This window comes from Drosophila innubila (assembly GCF_004354385.1).
Source record: "Drosophila innubila isolate TH190305 chromosome 3R unlocalized genomic scaffold, UK_Dinn_1.0 2_E_3R, whole genome shotgun sequence".
Taxonomy (NCBI): Eukaryota; Metazoa; Arthropoda; class Insecta; order Diptera; family Drosophilidae; genus Drosophila; species Drosophila innubila.
The window spans coordinates 7,821,392-7,830,311 of record NW_022995380.1 but is presented as its reverse complement, the minus strand read 5'-3'; the positions used below and the strand labels follow the sequence as shown (position 1 = coordinate 7,830,311).

Here is an 8,920-nt window from a genome sequence, read left to right as displayed (position 1 = left end):
GAGCCATAGGTTAACAGCATAGAGGTGGACGCGTGATTTAAGAAAGAACGACTATATATTTAGGACTCAATTAGTGGCATTCAACGTGAATACCAAAAGTGTTTTTCTTTTTAATTAAAGAATACAATTTATCAAATAATATAATCTGAATAAAACTTAATTAAAAAATGCATCATGTTGTACTCCACCGCTAATTCCAGTGCTATAATGTAAACTATCGATTGGCTTGCACAGCTGTAAAAGCGATTAATGTAATTTGCAATGATATCGCACAGTTCTCTGTTAAAGACAGCTTGCTGTTCGTTATGGTTCTGTTATGCTCTCATGGCAATGTTAGCATAGACAGCGATTCAAAGCAAGTTGGCGGCAACAATTAAATTAATCCACGTTCATTTCAACTAGCGTTTCCCTAAACGATTAACTGTCTCCCTTCCCATAATTTTGTTTAGGTGAATATAAAATTCTTTTTTCTGATGAAGGATTGACTTGTTGGCCAACAAAGTCTCCAGATATTCCATTATTTTAAATAGGCTTCACTTCGCTTTAGACAGGCGTATATCAAATTAGTGAAACCAGCTGATGACACTCAATTGATAAGTCAAAAGTTTCAAAGCGATAACATTTATTGGTTCAATTCAGTCTACCACTGAAAAAACAATGCAACACGCCAATTCACATTGTTAACCACAATATCGTTAATTCTTTAATGAACTGGAGCTCAGGCTTACACGAAGAAATTCCAAAATCATTATATTAAAAGCGTCCTTTCTATTTTACAGCCGGTTAATTCATCAATTATTGTAATTGCCAGATGTTCTTGGCTTATACATGCAGTTTAAAACTACTTCTTATTTAAGTTGTTGCTGCTGCCGCTGCCGAAATGTTTTGTTGACATGACTTTGTGCCTTTCTTGGTGTTGTTGTGGCTCCGTTTCTCCATTTGCAAAACAGCGACGTCTATAAAATTGGCAATATTTCGTCAGTATTTTAATGAAAAGCGCATAATAAATTGTGTGTGGTTTCTTTACGTTTTTTAGAGTGTTTATTAAAAAATTAATAATTTGTGGTTCATCAAGAAGCGTTCCAAATTACTGTGGCTTCCTGCGGAACGAGCAGCCTGCAAAACAAATGAAAATTAATGATTAATTTATAAACAAATATGTATGTATGTAAATGGGAGACATACCTTCTGTCAGCTTAGCGCGTCCTCCAGTTGGCTGGCACAGAATGGTGGCGCAACCAGCGCAAACCACAACGCCCTGGGCGTGACTGAACACGGTTGTGATTCTGTAGCATCCCGGGCACTTGACATCCATGAAATAGGAGTTGGGGTGCTGCACCAAGCGCTTCAGCTTGTGCTTGCGTTTCTCCTCAGCGGGCAGAGGGTGCAGTAAATCTTTTGCTAGCTGAAATCAATCAAAGAAACAAAACAATAATTAAATTTGTTATTACAAACAAATAGGTTATGTGTCATAGTTCACGAACTGGCTTAACAATTTCACAATATGCTTTAATAGCATCATTTTTATATCTATTTCACAACTATGGGCAATCCGTGTTTTAGCACACTGTTATACGCGCGTTTAGCATGCTTTGCCAACGAACGCACACACACATTTGCTGGTGTATGGGTGGCAATTCACAGACGCGTCGTTTTTCAGCCTTAATTTGTGCATTATCACAGCAAACGCATATTCTGCCTACACTACACTGCAGCGCGCACGTTACCACACAGTTTTAGCAAATGTTTTTGCAAATTTTCTTTGTTTAAAAGCATATTTTTGTATAATTTTGCACCCACCGGCATGTTTTTTCTCTCACAGCTAACACGGAAAAGGAAGTCGTCCCAATCGCAGCCAACTTAACAAGTGATTTGATACTAATAAATACCAAAAGTGCCGTGAAGTTTTCATTTGGTATTTTGATTTTGGCATGGGTTGGCAGTACACTTCAGTCAGTTTTGGCGCCTTTTTAGCACTGGCAACACTGTGGCATTTTAGAGCACTTGTAATTATTTGGCATAAGAAAACAAGCCGCAGTTAAAATAAAAGTTTAATTATGTCTACTTTGGATTTATGTGAAAAGTACTTTGATACGCGTGATGTCTACAAGCTATTGGACATAACCAAGGATGCCAATGACAAGGATATTAAAAAGGCATATCACAAGGTCTCGCTTTTGGTGCATCCGGACAGAGTTCCTGAGGCGCAAAAAGAAGAATCTACGGAGAAGTTCAAAGTGCTCTCTAAAATATATCAAGTGCTCACCGATCCACAGAGACGCGCGTTGTTTGATGAGCAGGGAGTGATCGATGATGACGACGAGGGTAAACTGGCAACCTGGATGGAATTGTGGGAGAAGATTTTCAAGCCCATAACTGAGGAGGACATCACCAACTACGAAAAAGAATACATTGGGTCCGATGTGGAGCGCAGGGATATCAAAATGGCATATTTGGGTGGCAAGGGATGCATCAACTATATGATGAACCATGTGCCATTCATGGCCGTGGAAGATGAGCCCCGTATCAAGGAGATCGTAGCTGGCATGATCGCTGCGAATGACGTGCCGGAATACAAGATATTTACTGAGGAACCAGCTGCAAAGCGTAACAAAAGACACCGCAAATATGCACGAGAAAGCGAAGAGGCCAAAGTCATAAAGGAACGTGCAGACCGGCGTCGTCAGAAGGACGCTGAGGCAGCACAGGAATCATCCGGCGGCAACTTGGAGCAGCTTATCCTGGCACGCAAGAATCACCGAGAGACAAACTATAATTCGCTTATGGATCGACTGCTAGAGAAATACGGTGGCGAGGATGACTCCGATACTGTGGACTTTAGCGCCTTTGACAAGAAGAAGAAGCTCAAGAAACAGACACCCTCTAAGAAAAGCCAGAAGAAGTCTACTATAAAGAACGGACGAGTAGAGAAACAAAAGTCTTAGGGACACTGCCACAATGCGTTATATTCATAATATTACTATGTCTAAATTCTGTATTTCTAGTTATATGTTATATATGTATTTATCAATGTACTCATTCGAATTTCCAACTAATGCATTTGCTTAAGTTGGTGAGTAATAATTGCTTAGACTGCAACAAAAAAAAAACTATTTTTAAACTATAAAAATGCCGCAAATTTAAAAAATAAAATCTAAAATGGTTCAAGAATTCGAAAAACCGAAAACTGCAGTTGAGAGATCAAGTACATATATATATGATTAAATGAAAATCCTGTACTGTATGCACATACATATATATTAAATAATTATACATGATAACGACAGTGGCATTTTCTCTAATTTGAAGCTAAAATTAAAGTTTTATTAAGAAGAATATTTTTTAAAACTTTATAGTTCGTAAATTAATTCTTTTATTTAAATTCGGTCGACTGATTTTGGCGGTCGGTCGATATTTACTATTATTTTGTAAGAACATTAATTTTAAGTGCATTATTTAAGAAAATTGAATTTAACAAATATTTGACTAGTTTCGGATAGAAAATCTTTGTTTTGGTTCATAAATATAGTCTTGTATTTTATCTCTTTCTACGTTGTTTAAATAATTTTCTAATTTTTCAATGTTAAATTATAATGAAGATAATTCGAGCTGCCAACTCGAGCGAAATTTATCAACACTATTTCTTACCACCATCGCTTATCGAAAATCTATCGTGAATGGTAAACAAAAAGTTTGTTGAAAACTAGAAAATTGGTTCGCATTAAATTTTACCGAAGACGTTATATTCTTCCAATGGACGATATAAACAAGACGCCGATTGATGATATTAAGTGTCGAGTTTGCTTGGGAGAATATGATGAAAGCTCAATGCGTGCGCTTTTCACGGAAGATACAGATATCGACAATGCCGATAAAGACGTCGAGGAGACGGACTACGCCGCCAATCTGCGATTAAACAGCCAAATTGAGTACTGTAGCGGGATTAGGGTATGTTGTTTCCTGATACTGTACTGGTAAAAATACAAAATGTCTGTGTTCATTTTTAGATTCGCTACTCGTCACATTTGCCATCGAAAGTCTGCGAACGTTGTTGTGAATTTGTACGAATGTGGTTCAATTTTCGGCAAATGTGCCTCAATTCGCAGGTTTATTTAGAGAGCACGTATCTGCATAATGAAAAGCCCGACGGATTGATTGATGCCAGTGATAGCGAGTACATGGAACACCTCTACGAAACATTGCAACTGCAAACCATGAAGAGATACAGCACGAATCAAGAAGACGATTTACAGTCTGGTGAATCCAATGAGATAGAGGCCGATTATGTAGTTGACTTCTATGAGGATAACTTCGTGGAAGAGGCAGACGCAGCAGTGGCCGCTGATGATGAGTATAAACATAAGTTGCCCGAAATAATAAACGAACTAGAGACATATGAAGAAGATGAAAATGAGGAACCCATCGAAGTGGAGCAAACTCTCGTCTATGCCGACGATAGCCCAACTGTCGATGACTTATCACTGGTCAAAGAGGAGGATTATTCAAATGACAATGAAGATTTCCTGTCGCCAACGCCATCCCCAGATCCCAAGCCCAGTACCACTACCAATTCCAAACGAAAACCGGGACGACCCCGAAAGCCAGACAGTGAACTGAAAGCTAAGCGGAAAACTAAAGGCGAACAGACGATGAAAGTGGACAACCAGACGATCGAGGGATCACCTACTAAATATATGTGTAATCTCTGTGGCAATGTCTACCCCAAAAAAGCTGCATTTACCGCACACATGATGGCACACACCGACTACAAGCCGCATCAATGCGAGTAAGTATCTTTAATTGAGAATTTACGTTTTCATTTATTTGAATACTCGATTTCTTTCAGAATCTGTTTGAAATCCTTTCGGCAAATGGGAGAACTGCGCGCTCACATACGACGACACACCGGTGAGCGTCCGTACAAGTGTCTGTATTGTGATCGGCATTTCTATGATCGAAGCGAGAAGGTTCGCCATGAACGGGTACATACAAATACCCGGCCGTATGAGTGTAAGGAATGCGGCAAAACCTTTACGCACACGGCAATCCTGAAGAACCACAGTCTGGTGCATTCCGGCGAAAAGAATTTCAAGTAAGCAAAGTCATTTTTCAATTGATTGATTATTGTAATTAATTATTATTATTTTTTTTTAGCTGCAGCATTTGTTCCAAATCGTTTACATTGCTCCATCAGTTAAAGGCACATCTGCAGACGCTGACACACAGAAGTAAAGAGGAGCAGGCCTTTGCCAGCTCTTCCAGCTATATTATGCCCTAGGACATGAACTAAATTTAAGCTAGTCCAACTTAATATAGCGAAAAGAATACTAATATACCTGTAAATTGTGTTTAATTTGTTTATCATAGATTAATTTTTTTATTCTATATGTATTGCAATTGCAATACTTAATACAGCTACCATAGGAGCAATTATTCAATTATTTTATTAACTAAACTATTCAGATGCGTTAAGTTCGGACGTAATCGTCCTCCTCCCGAGTGTACTGCATAATGCCCAGCTCGTAGCGATGAACGTGAGATTTCTCGTGTGCCTTCAGCTGATGAGGCAGTCGGAATCCCTTGTTGCAAGTGAAACATTTATGAGGTTTCTCCTGTGAGTGCGATAGAAAATGTGCCTTGAGCGTTGTGGACAGCGAAAATGTTTTGGCACAGATGTTACAAGCATAGGGTCGTTCATTTGTGTGCATGCTAAAAAGCATAAGAATAGTGTAAGCTTAAGGATTAGAAAAAGACCTAAATCTGGAACTCACCGTTCATGCTTACGATGTGTGCTGCGATCCGCAAACCGGCGATCACAATGGGCACAAACATAAGGTTTCTCCCCCGTATGAGTGCGCATGTGAGTAGTCAGGTTGCAGGCGGCGTTGAATCGTTTATTGCACAATCTGAAAAATGAATGTGTGTAATTTAGTTAATAATTATGGCACTTGAACGAGTTTCACTTACTCGCATTCGTAGTTCTTCTCCGTGCCATGACTGCGCAGATGGGACTTGAGTTGTGTTTGATTTGGGAACGAGTTGCCGCACATGGAGCAGCTATGTCTAGGAAAACTTGTTCCTTCACAGGCGGCACCCAAATCAATTGAAAGGGAATCTGGCTCCACTTTTACAGAAGAAGTCTCCGACTCGTTAAGCTGCTCAAATGTCTCTGTGTTGGATTTATCCAAGCCATTATGTTCCATTTGGCCGTCGTCTTCATCTTCCTCGTTATCATCATCATCATCATTTTCAACTAAATCGGTTATGATATATTCAGTGTCCTCATTGTCTATATTCTGATCTTGATTTGGGTTTACAATACATTTACTAACGACAAGCAAATAATCATCGCTCTTTCCAGGAGAATCCGAAATTGATTCTTCGTTTCTAGAATCTTCAGAGTGAATTAAGTCACTTTCAACTGCTATTTGATGAGTTTCTATTGCCTCCGATTTGAGCGTTTCTTTATCCCGGCTATATCCTTTTTTCTGCTGTAGATTGGTATATCTGCGCTCAGAAATAATTTGTTTACGTTGTCGTGCATCCGATCTTATTTTTGATTGAGTTCCAACTGGAGTGTCCGGTTCCATGGAGAGACTTTGAAAGCTGTTCCTCGAGGACATCGTACGACGCACAACATTTCTAAGATGCTCGTCGGCCCGCTTGCAACCGGATAGAAATGAATGCACCAATTGAAGATTTTCTATACAAGCCGTACATATTTGGTCGGGCAATCCGTCGGCTGGTTTCACCTGCATCGCATCATACAATTATAATAAATTTATTTCATTTCAAATTAAAATGGATTGTAATCAGTACGTACATTTACGCCAGCATATTCCTGCAGCTGTTTGGATAAATTTGGATCATTGAAGAGCGGCTGCAATTGGGAACTGCTATCTGTTGTGCATGTTCGGCACATAGTCCATTTTATACAAATTTCCATTGCTAAATATGTATGAATTTAAACACAAATGCAATAAAAAAAACACAACAAATGCATTTATCGCTACAGCGTCGATTTTTTTAGAGCGTTTCTACCAAAATCGATTACTTCAAAAATCGTTTTAAGCCACTATCGCACAGATTGTTAGGTCTGGCAGCGCCAAAATAAATGGCAGCCTTTTCCAGCCAGGTGGCAGCGTCTTTCAAGATATTTCAGCAATTTCTCCAAAAAGTTGGCAGCACTAGTTTACGGTCAAAAGAAAACTGAGTCTCAAATAAAATAAGACGCCTTATTATTGTTGTTATTATTATTGTTAAGAAGTGTGCAAACAATATCAAAAGATGCCTGAGTATATGATATGCCGAATATGCTTAACGGAAGACATGAACGTTGATACCATGACACCACTTTATGACAGCCAGGACGTCCAATGTCCGCTCGTCCGCAAAATAGAGGAAATTGGTAGCATTAAGGTACGCCGTCCACCTGCCTGCATATTATATGCTGCAATTTTCATTAATTTACATTTATTTGCAAATTAAGCTGCCCCCTCTGGAGGACATGCCAAGTCTTCTCTGCTGCAGTTGTGTCGGCAGCCTTAACAGCGCCTATAAATTCCGTGAAATGTGCCAGGAAAGCGAGCGAACCTTTGCCAGCAGCGTTGTTAAGGTATGACCTTTAATTACCACTTAATTGAAATGGTTCAAGTGATTTATTAAATTCTTAAACACAAACAAATTTTAAAGGCTGAGCTGAAACTGGAACCCTCGGATGATGCAATACAATTGGAGAGCGATACTGTGGAATACATTTACGAAGCCACCAACGAGTTCATTGATCCCGACGAGGATATTGAATTTGAGACCATGCTGGAGGAGCGCCTGGAAGATACAATTGAAGAGGCAGAGACTGAGACAGTCTATGACGATTTCAATGGTTCCGGAGAACTGGATGAGAAGAACATATTGCTGGGAGATACCAGTGACAGTGACTACGATCCAAGTGAGCGCATGCGAAAGCCCAAGGTTCGCAAAATGAGGCATATTAAACGTGGACGAGGACGACCACGCAATTCAACACACGGAGTATTAAAGAATGGACAAGCGAAGTCAACAAATGCTTCCGCTGCTAACAAATCCAATGAGGAAAGCTCTACAAATATCATGTGTGAAATATGCGGCAATATCTACTCGAAGCGTGCCGCGCTCAACATTCACATGCGTCGTCACATGGCAGAGAAGCCTTTTGAATGCGAGTATGTTTGCAGATTAGTTAAAACAAAACTAAATTTCAATTACTACCACAATACTATCACAGAGAAGTACTGCTAATTGGTAGTAATTAAATTTAGTTTACTTATTTATAAATCTTGTAATTTTACTTGTTGTGTTTTGCAGAATCTGCGCTAAAACATTTGCTGGTCCCTCAGAGCTCAATCGTCACATTCGTGTGCACACCGGCGAGAAACCGTTTACCTGTAAATACTGTTCCCGCTCATTTGCAGATCGCAGCTCAAACATACGCCACGAAAGGTTGTTGCCAATATAATGACTTATATATATATATGCATTACTTACTGTGTTTCTTATAGAACCCACACGAATGAGCGTCCTTTTACCTGTGCAACTTGTGGCAAGTCCTTCTCATATTCAAATGTCCTCAAGAATCACATGCTGACGCATACAGGCGAAAAGCCCTTCTTGTACGTTTGTACCGAATAATTGATTAGAAATAATTATAATTAAATAATTAATCATTTCAGATGCATGCCATGCAATAAAACATTTTCCCGCAAGCATCAGCTGGAACAGCATATGGGTACCATGACCCATCAGCAAACTGTAAGAGCTCTCCAGACGAACGAAACGACTCGTCACACAGAGATATATTAGTCATGATTTATATAATTTTAATTATAAATTTAATATTTGTAAATAAAAGTACAAATTTAAGATGTTATATACAAAATTAAAC

General features: G+C 39.2%; 4 protein-coding genes across 5 annotated transcripts; 2 read left to right on the top strand and 2 right to left on the bottom strand.

The window, feature by feature from the left end:
- Positions 1-605: 605 nt before the first annotated feature.
- On the bottom strand, positions 606-1,929 carry LOC117789576 (40S ribosomal protein S27). Of its 2 annotated transcripts, XR_004617914.1 has the most exons (4): positions 1,801-1,929; positions 1,186-1,405; positions 1,028-1,116; positions 606-956 (listed from the first exon to the last, which is right to left on the bottom strand). XR_004617914.1 is itself a non-coding variant. In XM_034628615.1 (3 exons), exons 1-3 carry the CDS (start codon positions 1,804-1,806, stop codon positions 1,088-1,090), a joined length of 255 nt encoding a protein of 84 aa, XP_034484506.1. In that variant the 5' UTR covers positions 1,807-1,929; the 3' UTR covers positions 1,009-1,087. The 2 variants fall into 2 exon arrangements, 1 of the variants encoding a protein (XP_034484506.1); XM_034628615.1 differs by lacking the exon at positions 606-956 and having other exon boundaries at positions 1,009-1,116.
- Positions 1,930-1,969: 40 nt separating this feature from the next.
- On the top strand, positions 1,970-3,258 carry LOC117789575 (J domain-containing protein CG6693). The gene has a single exon (XM_034628614.1). It carries the CDS (start codon positions 2,058-2,060, stop codon positions 2,943-2,945), a length of 888 nt encoding a protein of 295 aa, XP_034484505.1. The 5' UTR covers positions 1,970-2,057; the 3' UTR covers positions 2,946-3,258.
- A 434-nt stretch (positions 3,259-3,692) lies between these two features.
- On the top strand, positions 3,693-8,919 carry LOC117792441 (zinc finger and SCAN domain-containing protein 2). Its single transcript, XM_034632596.1, has 11 exons — positions 3,693-3,948; positions 4,008-4,786; positions 4,847-5,092; positions 5,155-5,275; positions 7,087-7,177; positions 7,265-7,419; positions 7,490-7,615; positions 7,693-8,201; positions 8,344-8,478; positions 8,538-8,648; positions 8,709-8,919. Exons 1-11 carry the CDS (start codon positions 3,754-3,756, stop codon positions 8,836-8,838), a joined length of 2,598 nt encoding a protein of 865 aa, XP_034488487.1. The 5' UTR covers positions 3,693-3,753; the 3' UTR covers positions 8,839-8,919.
- On the bottom strand, positions 5,349-7,007 carry LOC117790557 (zinc finger protein 37). The gene is made up of 4 exons (XM_034630038.1): positions 6,824-7,007; positions 5,968-6,752; positions 5,772-5,906; positions 5,349-5,709 (listed from the first exon to the last, which is right to left on the bottom strand). The coding sequence occupies exons 1-4, from the start codon at positions 6,944-6,946 to the stop codon at positions 5,469-5,471; spliced, it is 1,284 nt and encodes a 427-aa protein (XP_034485929.1). The 5' UTR covers positions 6,947-7,007; the 3' UTR covers positions 5,349-5,468.
- Position 8,920: the final 1 nt, after the last annotated feature.